This window comes from Dama dama, chromosome 5 (genome assembly GCF_033118175.1).
Source record: "Dama dama isolate Ldn47 chromosome 5, ASM3311817v1, whole genome shotgun sequence".
NCBI lineage: Eukaryota > Metazoa > Chordata > Mammalia > Artiodactyla > Cervidae > Dama > Dama dama.
This window is the reverse complement of record NC_083685.1, coordinates 94,764,641-94,786,003: the sequence shown is the minus strand read 5'-3', so window position 1 is coordinate 94,786,003 and position 21,363 is coordinate 94,764,641. Positions and strand designations below refer to the sequence as shown.

The following is a 21,363-nucleotide window of genomic DNA, read 5'->3' as shown; positions in this document are numbered from 1 at the left end:
CAGCGCAGCCAAATTTTTTTTTAATTAAAAACACAAAGGACTACATAAATTGTTGCTCTGTTCAGAGACATCTGGATTTGCTGCATCTACACAAGCAAACGCTTTTCCATTTCCAGAATCAGCCTGTCTTGTTTCACCTCTATATGGGTCCAGCTCAGATTAACTCAGTGTGGCTTTTGGTTGTCAATTCATGTTTGCCTTCGGGCACAGGTCTTACATATAAGAATGGTCGTAAAAGGGCTCACAATAGCACATGGGGAACGGGAACAGGGCTGTGTTAGCACTGTTCATTCATCTGGACTTTCTGGATGTGTCGGCTTGTTTCTGGATGGTGAAGGAGTGAGTGCCAGAGCCCCTGATCCTGACCGGGGTGGGCGTTACAAGCAGGGCCAGGCCAGCGGCTGATCTGGCAGCCCAGGAGTCCCTGGGAAAGAAGCTGTTGGAGTGCAGAGTCCTTTTGTGTGTCGGTCCAGTGAGTTTCGAGTTGGTCATATTTGTGCCCATCAATGTCTGCCAACTCCAGAGGAGAAGGAGACCCGAGGGACAGCGGCAACAACAGACTGACCAGTACCAGGCAGGGTGCCACGCGCTGGCCTCAGTCACCAGACGGTGAGCCCGCACGGAGGGGCAGGAGTCCCGTCTGCAGAGTGTAGCCCAGTCTTCCCAGGCTCGCTCGTTCACGTAGGAGCCATCCTCCGGCTTGTTAGGGCTCTAGGCAGGGTTCCCTGGGGGTTACGGACACACAGGCTACAGCTTAGAGGGGGACAGAGCATGTGATGGCGAGTGGTGGGCAGCCTGGATACTCCCCCAAGTTGGGGTGGTCCAGGTCCCCACGATTTCTGTGCATAGGGTTTTCCGGCAACTGGTCACTCGGGGGGCCAGTTGTTCTCACACACACACAGTGGGGCTTGACACCTGGCTTAAACAGCTTCCTGGGAACGCCGATCCAGTCTCTGCTCACACCTCCACTAAGGAAAGAAGGAAAAAGGGCTTCTTATAAGCACTAACTCCTGAGTGTCTCTGGAGAGGGGAGGGAGGAGGCAGTGAGCCAGGCCTTGTGAGAAGTGAAAGCCATTCCACTTCCCATCTTGGTGTTTTCCCAAGGTGATGGTCTGCAGTGTTCACCTGAACTTTCATGCTCTCCCCCCACACCCACCCCGGCTTCCTCCAACTTCCCCTTCTGAGGGCAGAGTCCTCCTTTCTCTGCGCTTCCCCTGGCCCCAGATGTCTGCCTTCCCAGGAGACAGCCCCACTTCCCTGCTTGGTTAACAACCCCAGTGAAAGGCTCCCCCTCCCTCACTGGCCTGGGAGTATCTCAGAAGCCCTGTCTGGCTTAAGAATCACTATCCCAGGGCACATGGGTCTTGACAAAATTCTCCTGGGTTAACTCTCAACTTATGGCCTCAGGGAACAACTCAGACCAGATGACCTAGAAGCTGGATCTGGGGGAGAGGCGGAAGGAACAGATGGGAAGCCCATTTACCTCTGCTGGGAACACCAGAACCGGCTACCCCTGATGAAGCTCCACTCAGCGTTGCACGGTGGGAACCTCTGCTTCTCTATCAGCTCCTGTCTGTTCGCTTCCAAGCCTTTGGTCATCATGGCTTCTGCCTGGGTCAGTTCTGGGGTGGGGAGCCCATCCTCTCTGTAGAACCTTCCTATCACCCTTCCTGTGGCGGCAGGAAAGCTGACATCAGCACGGTGGTGGGCAGGGGCAGGACAGAGGCCTCTCCTGCAGAAACCCCAGGAGAGCTTGAGTCCCCAGGAGAGCTCTGCCCCTGGGGCTCTATGGCGGCCGGCTGGCTGCTGGTTTATCAGGAGCTGGCTGGAAGGACTTGTGGCACCTTCTGCCCCGACATCTCTCAATGTCTTATACCACTCTGGATACAAGCCTCCCTGTTCTGGGTGTAGAGACCTCCAGGACAGAAAACAAAATCTTCCCCCCTTCCAGACATCAGTCCCCGAGAGTAGAACCACCTGTCACTCGTTTTTAAGTGTTTCACAGCGCTTGAGGTGAGCAGGTGTTCAATACACGCTTGACGAATGTATCGCTAATTGCATAACATTTTTGTGGCTAAGTTCTTCCCCACATTGAATTATTTTGTCTTATGTAACATAAATAAGTCATCCATCGAGCGTTCACTCAGTATCAGGAGCTTTGCTGGCACTTTACCAATGTTTTGTGATCCTCATACACCCCTATGAGAGAGATATCAGTGCCCCATGGTCCTGGGAGATGGACCGGGAGATGTAGTAGCTGGGGAGTCTCTGAAGTTAGTAAGTAGGTCTTACCCCAAGCTCATGCTCTCCCCCATCCATCATTCTTTTCTGGCTCAGTCCTTCAGTGGACACATTGCATGGACTGGTTTTAGTTTAAAATCTGTCATAATTTGTAAGGTCTAAGCAATGGCAGCAAGAGCAGCTTCAGGAGGCCAGAGCCAAGAAGGTATCAGTTCTTGGATGCAGGGACTTTTATCTCCAAGTCCTAAAGTACAAGTGGCCTTCACTAGCAGCCCCTGTCATATGGCAAGAGAAGCAGCAGAAAGCACTTCTAGAAGGTTTATCTGGGGACTTCCCCAGTGGTCTGGTGGCTAAGACTCTGAGCACCCAACGCAGGGGGCATGGGTACGATCCTCGGTCAGGGAACTAAGACCTCACATGCGGTGCAGTGTGACAAATTCAAGACAACTAAATGAAATCTATGGAAATGACCTGCGGAATACCTACCCATGAATTTGTAATTCTTCTCATAGAATGAAAGCCAGTTTTGTAGTGTCAGCATCTCAGAAAATGACAGGTCGGATACATCATCTACAAGGCCTGCTTCAGAGTAGTCCCCGGTCACAAACGCTCTGGATGCATCTCGGCCTGCAGGAGAGATGTTTCCAGTAGATTAACTTGTAAATCACCAACACTATACCAACTCAAGAATCTATTTTCTGAGAAATACCTCCCCAAAACCCTCACTCCCCAACCCCAAGCAAAGCCAATCCCTCCTCCTCAGTGACAGATGCTCCTGGATCCTGGAGACACATTCTGGCACATACCCCATTCTTTCATTGACTTTCAGCAACATTTCACACGGCGGAGTCCCTTGGCTTCCGTGACACTACAGTCCTGGTTTTCCTCCTACCCCTCTAGCTCGTTTTCTACCAGTCTCAGGGATCGATTCTTGTTCATCTCTTCTGCTCCATCTACACCCTCCGCTTGATGATCTCATCCACTCTCGTGGTTTCAAGTAGCACCTCAATACCAAAGGTGTCAAATTTGTATCTTGAGCTCCAGACCTGTATATCCAGTTGTCTGCTCAACATTCCTTAGAGGACTTTCAGACATCACAAGTTCAAAATGTCCACATGGCATCCCCAGTCGCTGGAAACCTGCCTCCAATCTAATACTCCCTATCTCAGTTCATAAGTAGTTGCTCAATCCAGAAGTGCAGTCCTTGACACCTCCTTCATCCCTCACATCCAGTTAGTTCCCAAGTCCTATAATTTCTTCCTAAATAGTTCTTGTATCAGACTACCTGGCTCCATCTACCACTAAGCAAGCCCAGGCTGCCGGCATCTCTCATCTAAGCGATTAGGGTAAAGCCCAGAAGGTCTCCCTGTGTTTATTTCTGTCCACCACTAATCTATTTTCTGTATAACACTTAGACTGATATTTTAAACAAATTGATCATTCTCTGATCCCTGGTCTGGAAAGATGCCACATGCCGCAAAGCAACTAAGCCCATGTACTACAACTGCTGAGGCTGTTCTCTAGAGCCCAGGAGCTACAACTCCTGCAGCCCGTGTGCCCTAGAGCCTATGGCCTGCAACAAGAGAAGCCTCCTCAAGGAGAAGCCCGTGCATCACGATGAAGAGTTGTCCCTGCTTGCCACAACTAGAGAAAGCCTGCGTTCGGCAGTGAAGATCCAGTGCAACCAAAAAATATAAATTAAGTTAAATATGAGTTACCACATGACTCAGCAATTCCCCCTCCTAGGTATATACACAAGAAAACACATGTCCACAACAAAACTGGTACATAATGTTCATAACAGCATTATTCATAATAAGCAAAAGGTGGGAAAAACCTAAATATCCAAGAAATAATGAACAGATCAACAAAATCTACACAACAGAATATTATTTGGCCATAAAAAGGGATAAAGTACTGATAGACACCAATACATCATGAATGAACCTTGAAAACATTATGCCAAGTGAATGAAGCCGGACACAAAAAGTCACAAGTATGACTCATGAACATGAAATGCCAGAAGAGGCAAATCTTTTGAGACAGCACGTAGATACTCATTGCCAGGGGCCAAGTAGTCAGAGGGGATGGAGAATGACTCCTAACAAAAATGGGGTTTCTTTGAGGAGGTGACAAAATGCCCTGGAATAAGACAGTGGTGATATTTACGCAGCTCCGCATGTTGTGTGGGCTTAGTTGCTCAGTCCTGTCCGACTCTTTTGTGACCCCATGGACTGTAGCCCACCAGGCTCCTCTGTCCATGGGATTCTCCAGGCAAGAATACTGGAGTGGGTTGCCATGCCCTCCTCCAGGGAATCTTCCCAACCCAGGGATCGAACCCAGGTCTCCCACATTGCAGATGGATTCTTTACTGTCTGAACCACCAGGGAAGCCCAAGAATACTGGAGTTGGTAGCCTATCCCTTTTCCAGAGATCTTGCTGACCCAGGACTCAAACTGGGGTCTCCTGCATTGCAGGCCAATTCCTGACCAGCTCAGCTGCCAGGAAAGCCCAACTTCCCAAGTTAAAAACCACTAAATTCTACTGTCTAAAAGGGTGGAGTTTATACGATCTGAGTATCTTAATAAAAATACTGACTGAGCAAATGAATAAGGGAACGTATCTACTTCCCTACTAAAGTGTGTAGGGGGTTGGGGACAAGGCGAGCTAATGGTGGTGGTTAATAAATGGATGGTGAATAACATGGGACACAAAGGAACTCACTCTACAGGAGAGCACATTGCAAAAGAAAAATCACCCCAGAAAGGGAGAGGTTTTTGCTCACACGTGCATACAGCCGTGACAGCTGCATCAGGGCATGGCAGGAGAGTGCATCCAAAAGTGTCCTCACCTGGCAGGTGAATAAAACACTTGATTTCAGTTGCATCTCTGCTTCTCACTCACTGGGCAGCCCTGGGTAAGTCCTTTCCCTCTCTTGGACTGTTTGAGGACCTCAGCATCATCAACTGCACGTAATTCCTTCTCTGTCAGTGCTTCTACTTTTCAAGTTCTCCCTAGAGACAGGGACATGCTTTGTATTTAAGTGCCAGAGGCAACTTCCCAACTCCCCAGAGATAATGACAAATGGACAATGCTTATTTAATATCAGCTTAGTCACTGGCCTTAGGCTTGCTCCTCCTTTGCTTTTTCTCTTTTAATCTGGGAGGTGGTCATTCCTCTAGGCTGGTAAAGCAACATCTCTAAAAGGCATGGTCCTAGTCAGGACTTAGTTGTGAGGGCTTTAGGCAAATTACATCCTCCAATCCTCCCGGGCTGTAAAATAGGGTTAGAATAAGTCTCATTTGACAAATGTTCTTTGTGGCCTAATATATGCCCAACTTTGCTCTAAGTATAAAGATGGCCAGACTCCTTCCCTGTGCTCTAACCTGATGAACTTTATATGGCTGCACCAGATCTTACTTGCAGCACGTGGGATTGTCAACCTTCCCTGCAGGTAGCATTCAAACTTTTAGTTTCCTGACCAGGGATCCAACCTGGGTCCCACGAAAGTCCCCTGATAAACTTCTTTAAGACAGATATAAGCATTTGTACTAGAAGTAAACCAAATGTAAACCAAATGTACTATTTTTAGGGAAACCTGGGATGGGGGAAAGGAAGTCACTTCTCACTAGGACACATTGAAGAAATGATTGGAATCAGCTGGGGAACCCTGAGGGCAGCGACTCATCTCTGTGCCCTGAGAGCCACGCAGTGTGGCCCAAAGCAGGTCCTGGGAGCTTCTGCAGGCCGGGAAAGAGTAACTGACAAGAGGCAAGTGATGTGTTTCTCCAACCTAGTCAGGAGGAGCGGTGGGGAAAGACAGGGAGAATAGAGGCCGGTGACAGTTGCCCATAGTCAAAACACACCAGATGGATGATGCGGCGGAGCCCGGGCCCCACGCTGGCCTGACGAAATGTGGGGAGGAAAAAAAGGAAATAAACACACGAATAAATGAATACGTGCATGAATGAAGCGCAGGCGGCTACCCGCCCGCGTCGTAGCAGGAAAAGGCGCGAACCGCCCTGCTAATACCTGCGAAGCCGCTATAGTGGGCCCCGGGCTCGTAGTGCCTCCGGCCAGAGGACACATCGTAGACGCGGCCGAGCAAGGCCAAATAGAGGCCCGGGTCCCCTGGGCGGCCGCGGTAGCGGGCCAGCTCCTCGGGTATGAAAAGGCGAAAGTCGGCGCGGGGACTCCACCAGCCCATCAGCCATGCGGCCATCGCCGCCGCTGCCGCCACAGCCACGGCCAGGCCCAGCCAGAGCCCACGCCCGCCGAGCCCCGGCATTTACGCAGCCGTACCCCTCTTGGCTCCTCCGAAGTTGCCACCTCTCGGTCCACAGCTAAGATGGCGGAGAACCGGCCGCGACGTCACCGGAGCGACGCGCGCTTTCCCGGGTCCGCATGTCACTAAGGGGACAATGGGGCACTGGAAGGGAAAGTCTTTGGCGAAAAGCTCACTCCTTGGCTCCAACCTTCCTCGTACTTTTCCAGCATAGCTAGCGATTGCTGAGAGATACTAAGGAAGTGACTAGCGAGAGGATATTCTGGCCTGCCGGTTGTCCGCCCCCAACAAAGATGATAGCAAAGGAGGCTGCAGGTTACGTAGACGTAATGACAAAAGCGCCCTCTTGGAAATCAGGCTGTCCCCGGCTTGCTGTCTCACGACAGCTGGTGGTGTCCGCTTAACGGCGCCTTTGCGACAGCAGTCCTCGCTTGTCGGCGAGGAAGCCGGAAGCCGCAGCCGCCGCCGTCGTCCCTTCCCGGTCCCCGCCCGCCGGGTGCCGTCGGAGGTTGACAGGTCGTGGCGGGGAGGCGGCGGCGGCGGCAGCAGAGCCGGGCGCCCGAGACGGAGACCTCATGGGGAACGCTCCGAGTCACAGCAGTGAAGACGAGGCGGCAGCCGCCGGGGGCGAGGGCTGGGGCCCGCACCAGGACTGGGCCGCGGACTCGGGCACGACCCCCGGCCAGGGTCCTGCGGCCCCGGCGCTGCCGCCCGCCGCGGCGCTGCTGGAGCCGGCCCGGCTGCGAGAGGCGGCGGCTGCTCTGCGGCCCACGCCGCCCTGCGAGTCTCTGGTGTCCAGGCACCACGGCGCGCTGTTGCGCTGGCTGGAAGAGCGCCTGGGCCGCGGCGAAGAGTCCGTCACTCTGGAGCAGTTCGGGGAGCTGCTGGAGGCTCGTGGCGCCGGCTTCTCGGGCGAGCGGTTCGAGGAGGTCAGGACTGACTAGCGATTATGGGGCGGGGGCAGGGCGGTCGGCCCTAAGGGCGTGAAGAGGTAGGCAGTGGCTTTGGAGTGGCTGGGCAGGAATGGTAGGGTTGGCAGCTTCAGAGAATAGGAGCTTGGGTATGCCGGGACCCACAGTGGGAGCTTCCAGCCTGTTCAGTCTGGGAGCCGACTGTCAATCTCTCTAACCTTTACTAGAGCTGTGGAAAGCCTCGGCTGGCCGTTCTGGCTCAGAAGTACTGGATAAGATGTCTTTGCATGTTGCTGTAGCACAGACCTTTGTGCTGTTGCCTGACGCTGCATCAGCTGCCCTCCAGGATGGCCTAAGGGGATTGTAGTGCAGGGATCAGGGAGTGGCCATGAAAACCATTCGGTTTTACTGGCCAGTGGGTTTTTGCACAAGCACCTTCTGAGTCCAGTGTGGGGTCCTAACGAATGTGGGAGGAGAATAACATATATTGGAAAAATTCACATTCTGAAAGCCATTCTCATCTCGCAGAAACTAGCTTTTCCAAAACCCACATTGGTTTTTAGATCTTTGAAGGGTCATATTTTAGTCTCATTTAAACCTCCCTAGAACCTACAACTATTGGGTAAATACCAGGTTTCCTGTGACTACTTGTGATTATATTGTTTGGGGCATAATCACCAATATCAGCTTTGTTAAGTGATTAACAGCAAATTGTTATGGCAGCAAAGTATTTTCCTTGGAAGGGATCTTAGGAATTATCTGTATCAGACACTTCATTTTAGAATTAAGAAGCGATCTGATCCAACATCACCCTGTGAGTCGTTGATGAAACTGAGACTGACACTCAGATTTCTTGGCTTTTGTTTGTTTGTCTTATGTCACAGTACTAGCTTCTTAAGGCCCTCTTTCATTGAGTCCACAGTGTTATAACAAAAAGGTACTTAATTTGTGAAAATGGGTAAACCATGTAGTATATTCATTGTCAATGAGAGATGAGTACATAAGCAAACAGGCAAGGTATTTTAATGCCATTAGAGACTATTTCACACTTTAAAACCAGAGGCTTTTCAAATATTTTTTAAATGTTTTCCTCTACATGCCCAGAGTTCAGACAATGTAGTTTGTGTGTGTCTTATATTTTCTTTTAAGAATACCTGTAAGGCATCCGGCTTTTGAAAATGTCAGTCATGTTACTTAGTGAAAGGTCTCCTTTTTTTTTTAACCTCCAGGAATTTGCTTTTTTATTTTTTCTTTTTGGCTGCAGTGTTTGTGGGATCTTAGTTCCCTGACCAGGGCTCAAACCCTGGATCCTTCCCAGTGAAAGTGCAGAGTCCTAACCACTGGACCACCAGGGAATTCCCAGTACTTTCCACTCTAGTCCTAGACGTATAATGAGAAAGTGAAGCAGTCAGAAAGAGCTATGCAGATATCTTGATAAGACAATGGGGGGAAAGTGTTTACAAATGTGAGAGTGTCTGACAGGAATAGAGCTTCAAGAGTCCTGTAATGTAAGGCCAAGAAGTCCTCGAGGTGTGGTCCATAATTCATGCAAGGGCTATGACTTTATCTATTCTTTCACTGAGCAAATGCTTGTTGGGCATATACTGAGTGCCGAGGACTTGAATGACAGTGGACAAAGCAAGATACTTACTCTTAAAGAGTATCTACTGCTTAGGACTTCGCTGGTGGTCCAGTGGCTAAGACTTCACCTTCCAGTGCAGGGGAGTATGGTTCAATCCCTGATCAGGGAACTCAGATCCCACATGACCTGGGGCCAAAGGGCCAAAACATAAGACAGAAGCTGGCTCAGTGGTAGAGAATCTGCCTGCCAATGCAGGACATTCTGGTTGGATCCCTGGGTTGGGAATAGCCCCTGGAGAAGGGAATGGCCACCCACTCCAGTATTCTTGCTTAGGGTTGCAAAGAGTCAGACTGGACTTAGTAATTGAGCAGGCATGCAAGATAGAAGTAATAGTCTAACAAATTCAATGAAGACTTTAAAAAATGGTCCACATTTTTAAAAAAAAGAGTATTTAGTACTGAAAGAGATGCATATTAACCCAACAATTTGTAGGTGTGGTGAGGAAAAGGGAAAGCCTAATGAAAAAATAGCAGGAGTATTTGACCTCATCCAGGGTGTCAAAGAAGATATAACTGAGAAAGTAACTTTCCAGCTGAGTTTTGAAGACTGAAAGCAGACAAGGAGCAGAAGGTGTGAACTCTGTTTTCAGACAGCGGGTGTCAAGTGCACAAGCCCCATGTCCACAGAATAGACAATCGGGAAGACTGGTATGATGTCTTTGGGCTACAAACTGCTTCAAGGGACAGAAAATCCAGTGCATCAGTGCTTTAAACAATAAAGAAGCTTTTATTGTAAAAGTCCAAGTAGGCAGTCCAGGATTGATACATGCAAGTTTCACAGTCGCCAGGGACTGTTTCTGTCCATCTTGTGCTGTCATCTTCCACAGTCACCTTCTACTTAGTGACCCACATGACTCCTTTGCTGCTGCTGTCCACAGTCAGCCAGAAAGGGAAGGAGAGGGCCACAAACCCCTTTGACCAAACCCAGTCACATGGCCACCCTTAACTGCAGGGGAGGTTGGGAAAGAGCCCTTATTCCATGGCCATATATTCAGCTAAAAACCAGTAGTTAAATTACTGAGGAGGAGAACAGATATTGGGTTACGGTTTCGCCATCTTTGACTCACATGGCTAGATCATAGAACGCAGCAGGAGAACAAGGCTAGGAAGCCAGCAGTGACCAAATTTTAGAGCAGGTTCTCGTCGGGGTATAGTATTTACTAGTGTAATGGTGAAAATTTCCACGTTGTGTATGTTGGTTCTTTTGGCTCCTGCTGCCAACCATGTCTGTCCAGCTGTCTTGCCTTCACATTCCTGTGACCTTGCTTGCTTGAGGTGTCGTCCTAAAGAAATTCTTGAAGTTATATCGGGGACCAAAGTCTGAAACGTTATCATTTTATGGTTACAACACACCTCTTCTCTTCATGGGTGTAGTCCATGGAAAAGGAGTCTTTGATTTGCTCACAAGGAGCAGTATTTAATTGACTCCTATGCAGAAGAGGAATTGGAGTTAAGATTAAATTCTTATTTGACTCAGAGATTAGATATTGTGCTCTTACTATGATATGCTTCCAGTAGATCATGTATATGCTCTAGAGCAGGAAAAAAGTGCTGAGCACAGGATGATAGCAGATGGCTTGAAGTTGGGGATTTAGGATGAACAGGTCTTATTTGATTAATTTGCCTTATTAGCTCTGGTGTCTACTTTGTGAGATTTGTAGGGTTGTAAAGTCTGAAGGAAGGACTTTTTAAATTCATTTATTTATTGTCTTAGCACAGTCCCTGCTCAGAGTCAGTGTTTGATTTGACAGTGCTCATTCTCCAGCTTCATATTTTATATTCAATCCATTACCTTTTAATAGGAAGATAATTCTTTTCTTTCTTTTTTTCCGGCTGCACCATATGGCTTCTGGGATTTTAGTTCCCCAACCAGGGATCGAACCTGAGTCCTCGGCAGTGAGAGCTCAGATTCTCACTGGACTGCCAGAGAATTCCCAAGAAGATATTTATTGACATTGAGGAAGCAGTTAAATATAGTTTTAGTGAAAACTTTAAAAGATTCTTAGTCACTGCTGGAGTTTAGAGGAAATTTGGAGAAAAATACCGTCTTGGCATTGTCATGTCATAGTATTGATTAATTTAGAATGGCTCTGAGCCCAAGAACTATGCAAATAGAGTCATGCAGATGTAATTCTGTGCCCTTTCAAGACAGAGTATGAGAGCCACATATGTGTACCATGAAGAGGAAGTGGGCTTACCCCAAGCTGAGAGCCTGTAAGGGTTCCTCACTGCCAAAGGGACCAGGTACTTCTTCCTCGGAATGAGGTGGAGGCTGCAGGCTGGCCTGTCTCCTTGTCTGACCTCACCTACTTCTGTCCCCCGTGGGACGCTTGCCTTGTCCAGTGTGTGGCCCTTTCTTCTGTGCGTTCTCCAAGATTCCCCTCCTTGGCCCCATCACCCGGTCAGGACGGTCGGGACCGATCCTCTCCTGTGGTGTGATTCAGATGGCTTCTGTATCATGGTATTTTCACTCCTTCCCTTGAGGCTCTTATTTCCTGTTCTGCACAGGTCTTTTGACACTTAGAGCACACCGTGTGGTCTTGCTCTGCGTGAGGCTCCGAGGGCCCCGCCGCCTGCCTGCATGCCTCCAGCACACAGGAAGTCTTCATTGAGCGCTGGCCATTGATAGTGATGAGGCAGTGCAGAGAGGACAGTCCTGGGTGAATTGGAGGTTATTGTGGCTCTGCATGCTTTGCTGTGGGGGACACGATGGTATTGGTTTCTTTTGGAGAGTTTCATGATCCTCAAGAACTATGGAGGAAAGGCCACTGCTCTGTTTTGTCTTTCTCTGATTTCCAGACTACCACTTCATTGTGTACTGTCTTGCTTTAGGAATTTGAGTGGCTCCCCATTTTTCTGAGGGCCGTTTCCCCCAAATGCCTCTACCACTCCTGGGCTTCTGGCCTCCAGAGTGTCTGTTAGCTCAGGTCATAGTGGTTGACAGTGTGGGGTCCCAAATCATACCAGAATTCCCATCCAAGCTCCATCATTTACCAGTCCTAACCATGTGACCTTGAGCAAAATCCCTTACCTCTCTTTCCCTGTCTAGTTAAAGTGGTGGTACCAGCCTTAGGATTGTGGAATTTAGTGACTATTAGCTCTTGTACTTGTTATGCTGTTACTTCTAGTATTGTAATGATCACACCCATCACATTGCTGCTGCTGGTTTGTGGCTCTGTCTTCTAGGCCGCGGGGATTTTGGAGAGCTAGGAGTCCACCCTGACATCCCAGTGTGCACAGAGCCAAGCCCGGGTCAGGCGTAAGTGGCTCCCTGTCAGCTGGTGTTAAATAAGTGCTAAGTAAATTGGCTCCTGTGAGACAAACTAGGTGCTAAGTGGTAGATTTCAAAAGCTCTGCATTTTTTTAAGAAAAATTTCCCAAGTGTTAGGAAATTACATATTTGTTCCGTGAAGCTGTTAGTAGCACTGTTCTGATTTTTTTTTCTCACCCAAACTGTCTTTATTTTTTGTTTGTTTGAAAATTCTTTTGATCATATCCTTTAACTATTGACAGATCAACAGAGTCTGTTAAAAATAGAAAAATGTCACTTATTCGTATAGCCTTGCTCATATAGAAATTTTACCAGCAAGAGTTGTGTGGGAAGTTGGGAACAGACAGCACTTGAGATGAAGGTGGCACTTGAAGTGCAGAAGTTCTGGTGGGAGTAGGGCTTGAGGGCTGCTTGCGATTTAGAGAGAGTGAGTCTCAGCTTTAAGGCTGATGTTGAGTAAGCCTGGGCGCAAGGTGCCAAGAGCAAGGGTTAGAAGATGGAGGAAAGGGATGGATAAGAGAGAGGTTTGGAGCACCTGGTCTCGGACAGCAAGGAACCCCAGGGGTTATCTGGTCAAAGGAAGGAGAATGGGGTTGTGAAGAACACGAGCTCTGGAGCCTTGGAGTCAAATACTAGCTGGGTGACTTTGGGCAAGTTTTCTGACCTCTCTGTAAAATGTACAACTTTAAAATGAGGAGGTTAATAGTAATCTTGCTGTTATGTGGAATAAATGGTTTGTGCACTGCTTAAAATTTAGTGAGTGCTCAAATATTAATACAGAGCTTCCCAAACCATCTGTCATTCCGCATTGAGTGGGTTACCGCTGTGCTAATCCCCTCAGACTTTGAAGCATACAGTATTACTGTTCCTCACTGTGCTACAACGTGAAGGAGCTGTTACTGGTGCTGTGCATTCACGTCCTGGGGCCTCAGGGCAGACAGAGGCTGTGCTTCTGCTCTACCTCCCTCCACACCCATTGGCTCTACTCTTCACATTAGGGTGTGCTTCAAATGTTTTAATGTTTATAACTTCCTCTTTATCACTATAAAAGCAGCATATGTAGATTGTCATATTACCATTGTTAATATCTTGATATGTACTCTTTCAGATTATCGTTGTTGCTCAGTTGTATCCAATTCTTTGCAACTCCGTGGACTGCAGCACTCCAGGCTCCCCTGTCCTTCACCATCTGCCGGAGTTTGCTCAAATTCATGTCCATTGAATCAGCGATGCTGTCTGACCATCTCATCCTCTGTCGTCACCTTTTCCTTTTGCCTTCAATCTATCCCAGCATCAGAATCTTTTCCAATAAGTCGGCTCTTTACATCAGGCGGCCAAAGTATTGGACCTGCAGCTTCAGCATCAGTCCTTCCAATGAATATTCAGGGTTGATTTCCTTTAGGATGGACTGGTTTGATCTCCTTGCGGTCCAAGGGACTCTCTGCTGATAAATCTATGTATGTTTGGTACCAATGTGGAAAGTGCATAGTTGCTTTTTGTTTAAACTAACATGAGATCATTTTCTATCTAGTACTCTTCTGTAACTTAGTTTTTTCAGTTAGTGGTCTTCACTGTCCTGTTAATATCTGTTTCATTAACACCCAGTCCATATTCTAATTTATCCATAGTCCCAGAAATCCATCTGCCTCCCAGCTTCCAAAATTTTGTTGCTGTTGCAATATCTCCTGTTTGCTTTGTCCTTATACTTAAAAAAAAAAATTCCCTCTATAATATGGTCTTCGTGGAATTTCAGGGGGGAGCAGAGGTAAATGTATTTGTTTATTGTGACATCTTTGAACACTCTTGATGACTCCTTGTCCAGCTTTTGCTAACTGAAGCTTTGAGGGATGAGTTGGGCATTCTGTCTGGAGCCTCCTAATCCATCTTTACACCCCACCAACAACAGATGCATCCGTCTTTATGATGAGCTTTTCCCTCTAGCTTCCATCTGATGACCTTAATTATAACTACTCCTTCCCCTAATAGCCCATCAGATGTTTGAAATGGAGCCTGTTACTCCCAGTCATCTTTTCTCCTCACTGGAGATTCCAAGCTTTTCTCACAGGGCAATTTCTAGTCTCATCTTCATCACAGTCTGTTTCTTCTGATCTCTTCTATCTTATTTACTTTGGGTGTGTGACTTCCAAAGTAAATTCAGCTTTCCTGATTGGGTCTAATCAGAAAAGAACAGGATGAAGGACTTCCCTGGTCTAATGGTTAAGACTCTCAATGCAGCGGGCGCAGGTTTGATCCCTGATCTGGGAACTAAGGTCCTACATGCTGCGCAGCACAGCCAAAAAAAAAAAAAAAGGAGCTGAGGCTTATGGAGGCAAGGGAGTGTGTTGTGTGAAGTCACATGGTCAGCTAGTGACAGAGCAGGATTCAAGCCAAATCCCATGCTGTACCCAGTTCCCCAACATGAGCAGGGTGAAATTAGATTATCGTTAAAGGTTAGTGTATACAGGGCTGTAAAGTAGATAAACCAAGTTAGCTCTCAGGTCCAAAGAGAGTTTAAAATAAAAAGCCCTACTAAACCTGAGATGCTACCCTAAGCCAATGCTTTGTGTTTGGCACTTTGTAACCAGTTGAACATTTTTGCAGTGATTGCTTTCTTCTGAAATTATCTGGGAACAGGGGGCTTACTCTCTTGAAAGAGACGAGATGACAATGTTGGATGTTGTGCCTACAGGTAGCAATACTTTTCCACACACATTTTGCAGAACATCGTGAGTTACTATCCCAAACTTATTTGTTCTTTGAATGATATATCTGAACTCTTCCCACAACAACAACAACAAAAATCACTGGTCTTAAGAAGTGTCAGTTATTCAAAATTTGGAACCCATACATACCTGATTTTCTTGCCTCTCTTGTCTTATAGGCCTTTGCCCAGTTTGATGCTGAGGGTGATGGTACGGTTGATGCTGAGAACATGTTGGAGGCCCTCAAGAATTCCAGTGGAGCTAACCTTCAGGGAGAGCTGAGCCACATCATCAGACAGTTGCAAGCCTGCTCTCTTGTTCCAGGTGAGGCCCTCATCTGAGGGCTGAATGCTGAAGAATGCTCTCTTAGAGCTCAAATGAGCTTTGCTGTAATATGGGTTGTAATTAGACAAGCTTGTGGGCACCATGAAATAGTCATGATTTTCTGATAGCCTTCACTAAGCTCGTGATCTAAATGTGTGTTGAGTGTAATCATTTCTTGTGTTCCCCACACAGCGGTGGCTGAGCAGTTCTCCCGTCTTTATGAACCTTTGTCATGAGGCCACCTTCCTTACTGGATCTCTGCGTTTCACTCTCTCGAGAAGTCTTCCCTGGCCCCAGTTGTAGGCTTTTTTAGCATTGTGTGTTTGTTTTTGTTTTTTGCAACATATCACTGTGCTAATTAATTAATTATTACTCACTTGTTTGTAAATATCTGACTTCACTTTTGTCCTGTGAGCTCCACGAGGGCAGGGAACCTTCTCTTTTACTTCTGCTGAGTCCTCACATTTAGTAGTTTGGCACTTGGTAGGCACCCAGTTTTTTTAATTTTTAGAAAGCCATTGCTCTGAAATTTGTGAGAATAAAAATAGCTTAAAATGAAACAGTACCTCTGCATTGTCTCTATGAAAAAACTTTGTCTATATTTTTTGATGGTTTTATTTAGGGAGCTCAGAAACAGAATCAAAATAATATTACCTTTTCTTGTTTTTTTTCTAGTGAGAAAGCAATTGAGTTTGAAAGGAAAAGATGAAACTTGGCATGTCATCCTTTCGGTTCAGTTCATTTTATCCAGGAGCTTTCCTGCTTTTGCACTTGGAGTCATAATATTTAGCACAGAGGATCTCAGGCAGCAGGGAGGCAAACAGACTTGTTGGATCCATAAATGTAACTCTGATTGACCTCTCCGGCTTCCTTCTGAGGATGTATTGAGCTAGGGAAGGAGGGTTTCTGTATATTAATGAAGAATGCCTACTTCTGCTCTTCTTCAAATTGTCTTGAATTACGTAATTTTTATAGAGCATTATAGATAGCCTGACATATTAATTTTTCTCCTGTCCTCATGGCAGTAAAAATTACACTTTGAATTATGCATAGCTAACTTTTGGCATTTCGTATTACCCCCACCTCTGTATTACCAGCATATGGGTAGCCTCAGGAGCTTTATTTGAACACCTTAAAGAGGTGTTTTGGGAGGAGAGGAAAGGAGTGGAGACCAGGGGACCCAGCAACACTTAGCGCGTTGTTGCTCTGGGTGACCCTAAGGGGCGGTTGGGTTAGGCTCGAAAAACTAGGGGGCCAGACCTTCTCTAGCAGGGTTGTGACTTAGGACTTTCTACTGAAATATTTTATCTTTTATTTTAACTTAAAAGAGTTTTTCTTTTTTTAAAAAAAAAAAATCACAATCCTAGGCTGAAACTTGGCGAGCTGAGCTCATCTCTCTGGTGGAATCCCACGTTCCTGGTCCCTCTGTCTAACCTAGACTGACACTTATTCCTTTCGTATCTCTTTGTACGAGTGCTGAATGGTTAAAAAAGTGACAGCCCATTTACCAGATTCATTGCTTGTTTCACCATATGATAAAAGTTTTCCCACTACAAGCATCAGTCTGTTGGGAGCAGATCAGTGCAGTACCAGCAGCGTCATCGCATGAAGTCTGGGTGTTACCCTGGGTGTCCGTTAAGAGGAACTGAAAGAGGAGATACGAGGGATGGCGTAAACTTCTGGGGCTTGGGAAATCAAACCAGGGGCTCCTGGTTTTGTGTAGAGGCAGAATCAGATGGGCCACTTCTAGGGCACAGGTTCTCCTCAGGCTCATGTTCAGCTTCAAAAATTAAAGCAGTTTCCTTCTGCTCTAATATAATCTTTTTGTTTCACACTTAAAAGCAGTTTCTCCTGCGGACTTCTGGAATCCTGCTCTAGGTGCTGCTCACTTGGGTGTGCTCAGCTTGTGACAGTTCATCCAGTAATACAATGATAATATATGTACTTTTGTTTTAATTAGAAAGTAAAAGAGAAACAAACAAACAAAGAAAACCTTCCCCAAATCTATAAGCATGTCTGAGCTCCAGGAAAAGCTGCCGTGTTTATTCTCTCTTCACTTAACTGTCTGGGTCATGTGCACCTCAGTTGAAAGCTTGTTATTGAAGCTAAACCTACAATAACAAGAGCAGGATTCCAGAAGTACGCAGGAGAAACTGCTTTTAAGTGTGAAACAAAAAGATTTTATTAGAGCAGAAGGAAACTGCTTTAATTTTTGAAGCTAAACATGAGCCTGAGGAGAAATTGTGCCCTAGAACCTGCCCATCTGATTCTGCTTCTTCCCTTGTGGCTCAGCTGGTAAAGAATCCACCTGCAATGCAGGAGACCTGAGTTCGAAGCCTGGGTTGGGAAGATCTCTTGGAGAAGGGAAAGGCTACCCACTCCAGTATTCTGGCCTGGAGAATTCCATGGGCTGTATAGTCCATGGGGTTGCAAAGAGTCGGACACAACTGAGCGACTTTCACTTCACTTTAGACATGGCCTGTTTTGTGTTTTTGAAAGGTTTCTGAGGTTAACATCAGAGAAAATGCAGCCAGGGGAGCCACTTAGGATACCTGGGCGGGTGTGTGAACGGAGGTGTTGAGGCCAGAGTCTGGACCGTGAGCAGAGGGAGGGACAGATGGAGGAGCCTTCAGAGGGGCCACTGCGGAGAGAGAAGACTGGAGTGGTGGAGGGAGAGCTTGAAAGCAGTGCAGGGGCTATTTCCAGTCCTGCCTCTTGCTGCTGACCCGGAGTGTCACCTGAGCCTCGCTTCCTCAGTTTTAAGAGGAGAGTACCAGACCCTTCGGTGCCTTCTCCTCTCCACCCTCCACCGCCACCACTTACTATGGGGACTGACTGAAATGATGTCTGTGGCAGGACCTCGAAAACTATAAAAGGCAGTCAGGAATTGTGGTCAGGGTAATGGTTGTATTTTCATTATCATTATCTTCTGTAGCTTAGAATAAAAGCAGTCACACCATTACACTTTAACGTGATAAACTTTATTCCTAGCCTATATTCAATATGCAAAACTTTTTCAAGAATTTCTAGTTAGTATTTATATTTATAAATTAACCTTATAAAAATTGGACACTTGGATAGAAGGAAATAATCATTATTCTAAGTCTTCTAAAATTTCTGTGAAACTACAGTGAAATTAATTTTGAAATTGAGATCACCACTGGTTCATTTCTTAAAAACGTCTTTAGATTTTTAAATGATTAAAGCTGAAACTACCAGAGAGGATTCTTAATGGCTGCTTTTGATTCAGATAATTCCTCTAGGCCGCCAGGCAGGGGATGTGGAACCTATTGTGGTAGGTTCCCAAAAACATAAAAAATGGACTTTTTCTGCTTAGGTTTCATAGACATATTTTCAGAGTCCAAGGAGGGCCTGGATGTCCATGCGGCGATGATCCTGCGCTTCCTGCATCGCAACCGGCTCTCCAGCACCGTCATCCCCTACCCCATGTTGGACCACTGCAATAACATGAGCACCATGAGAGCCTCTGTTCTGAAGGAGTCTCTGGATCAGCTGGTACAAAAAGAAAAGGGTATGTGCGCGGGGGTGGGGCTGTTCTTGAGGATGCCTGATGATCATTTCTTCCAAGTGAGTGTTTATTGACAGGATGAGCCAGCCCTCCTCCCTGCTTTTATTTCTGAAAATATAGTGACCAGTTTGTAGCAGAAGAATGTGAACTGCTCTCCCTTTCCCTTTCCTTCCCCTCCCTCTCCCCCTTGCCTTATTCTTAACCCAGCTGCTTTCTCATCATCCGAGTCTCCGCTCAGATGTGGCAGGCCTCTCCTCATTACTCTTGACTGATGCCCCCACTGCCTCCACTTCCCCCCTTTGGTCACAATCCCCTTTGCAGGTTTAAAAGTCTAAATGGCACTTATTACCTGAAGTTGTAGCATTTTTATTTACTTGCATTTTTGTCTGTCTTAGTCACTTCATTATCCTTGGGACCCAGAACTATGCTTGCCACACAGTAGGTGCTCAGTGAATAGTTGTTGAATAAATGAGGGAAGCCACTACAGACTCACTGGTGACCGCAGCAAAAGTTGATAATGTGAATTGGCGGGTCCGTGGAGTCTCACAGTCTAGAAATAGACCCAGTTGCATGTGGGAACATGGTACCAGATGTAGTTAGTTAGCATTACAAGTCAGGGCAGGAAGTGAATTAGCCTACAAATTGGGTTAGGGAACTGGTTAGACATTTGGAGAAAAAAATAAAACTAGATTCTTAACCCACTTAATCAAATAAATTTCAGATAGATTAAAAAGTTCAACCAAAAAGAAAGCTGTAAGAATGCTAGAAGGAAGGAGTTCCACTTTATAAAAGCCCTGACATGGGAAAACCTCTCTAAGTAGGACATGAAACTACAAAAGAAAAGATCAGTAGGTTAGACTGTATGTAAATTTAAAGTTCTGTACAGCAAAAACCTATCATAAGCACAGTCAAAAGACAGATAACATTTTATGGAACAAAGGTATATTTTGTAACATTGTGGCAGTGTTTTTTTTTTTTAACTAACTCTGACCTTGGGCAATTACTTAATCGCCTTAGTTTCCTCATCTCTAAAATGAATTAATACATAGAAAATGTGTAGAAAAATGCCTGGTTCACAGTAAACAGTCAATAAATATTACTTACTATGTGTGTGTATGTATACATTACATAATATATACAAAATGTATAAATTGATAAGAAGACTTGTGACCCAGTAACAAGTAGATGAGGATAGGACAAAGCCATACTCAGAAACACAAGTGGCTTATAAACAAGTGGCTTAAAAAGTCTCACTCATAATTAAAGAAATGTAAGTTAAAACTGCAAGACACCATTTTCATCTCTTGGTTAGTTTTGCAAATATATCAGTGATTTATGCTGTACTACAACCAACCCGTGGAACAGTCCTTGGCCAATTTCTTCTTTATACATGTTGTCCAATTTAGAAGGAGATTTTACAGAGCATTTATTTTTCTAGGGCCAAAGTGCCAGGAATATTTCTGTTAGATATTTTATTTTTTTCAATTTCTCCTTTATTTATTTATTTATTTATTTCCAGTGGGTTTTGTCATACATTGATATGAATCAGCCATAGATTTACACGTATTCCCCATCCCGATCCCCCCTCCCACCTCCCTCTCCACCCGATTCCTCTGGGTCTTCCCAGTGCACCAGGCCCGAGCACTTGTCTCATGCATCCCATCTGGGCTGGTGATCTGTTTCACCATAGATAATATACATGCTGTTCTTTTGAAACATCCCACCCTCACCTTCTCCCACAGAGTTCGAAAGTCTGTTCTGTACTTCTGTGTCTCTTTTTCTGTTTTGCATATAGGGTTATCATTACCATCTTTCTAAATTCCATATATATGTGTTAGTATGCTGTAATGTTCTTTATCTTTCTGGCTTACTTCACTCTGTATAATGGGCTCCAGTTTCATCCATCTCATTAGAACTGATTCAAATGAATTCTTTTTAACAGCTGAGTAATATTCCATGGTGTATATGTACCACAGCTTCCTTATCCATTCATCTGCTGATGGGCATCTAGGTTGCTTCCATGTCCTGGCTATTATAAACAGTGCTGTGATGAACATTGGGCTGCATGTGTCTCTTTCAGATCTGGTTTCCTCAGTGTGTATGCCCAGAAGTGGGATTGCTGGGTCATATGGTAGTTCTATTTCCAGTTTTTTAAGAAATCTCCACACTGTTTTCCATAGTGGCTGTACTAGTTTGCATTCCCACCAACAGTGTAAGAGGGTTCCCTTTTCTCGATTAAAGATCTAAATGTAAGACCAGAAACTATAAAACTCCTAGAGGAGAACATAGGCAAAACACTCTCCGACATAAATCACAGCAAGATCCTCTATGACCCACCTCCCAGAATATTGGAAATAAAAGCAAAACTAAACAAATGGGACCTAATGAAACTTAAAAGCTTTTGCACTACAAAGGAAACTATAAGTAAGGTGAAAAGACAGCCCTCAGATTGGGAGAAA

The 21,363-nt window shown here is 46.0% G+C and overlaps 2 protein-coding genes across 4 annotated transcripts in view; one reads left to right on the top strand and one right to left on the bottom strand.

Annotated features, from left to right (window-relative positions):
- Positions 1 to 6,809, bottom strand: LOC133057077 (neuferricin). 3 transcript variants are annotated; one of them, XM_061143153.1, is made up of 4 exons: positions 6,544 to 6,809; positions 2,728 to 2,868; positions 1,484 to 1,670; positions 1 to 968 (listed from the first exon to the last, which is right to left on the bottom strand). In XM_061143153.1, the coding sequence occupies exons 2-4, from the start codon at positions 2,780 to 2,782 to the stop codon at positions 755 to 757; spliced, it is 456 nt and encodes a 151-aa protein (XP_060999136.1). In that variant the 5' UTR covers positions 2,783 to 2,868; positions 6,544 to 6,809; the 3' UTR covers positions 1 to 754. The 3 variants fall into 3 exon arrangements, with proteins under 3 accessions (XP_060999136.1, XP_060999135.1, XP_060999138.1); XM_061143152.1 differs by lacking the exon at positions 6,544 to 6,809 and adding an exon at positions 6,274 to 6,536; XM_061143155.1 differs by lacking the exon at positions 6,544 to 6,809 and adding an exon at positions 5,093 to 5,510.
- Positions 6,810 to 6,953: 144 nt separating this feature from the next.
- ZZEF1 (zinc finger ZZ-type and EF-hand domain containing 1) overlaps positions 6,954 to 21,363 on the top strand; it is a 93,603-nt gene continuing 79,193 nt past the window's right edge. Inside the window, exons 1-3 of the mRNA XM_061143148.1 lie at positions 6,954 to 7,455; positions 15,231 to 15,375; positions 18,713 to 18,907. Coding sequence (XP_060999131.1) covers positions 7,102 to 7,455; positions 15,231 to 15,375; positions 18,713 to 18,907 — 694 coding nt within the window. The 5' untranslated portion in view covers positions 6,954 to 7,101. The remainder of the gene's footprint in view (positions 7,456 to 15,230; positions 15,376 to 18,712; positions 18,908 to 21,363) is intronic.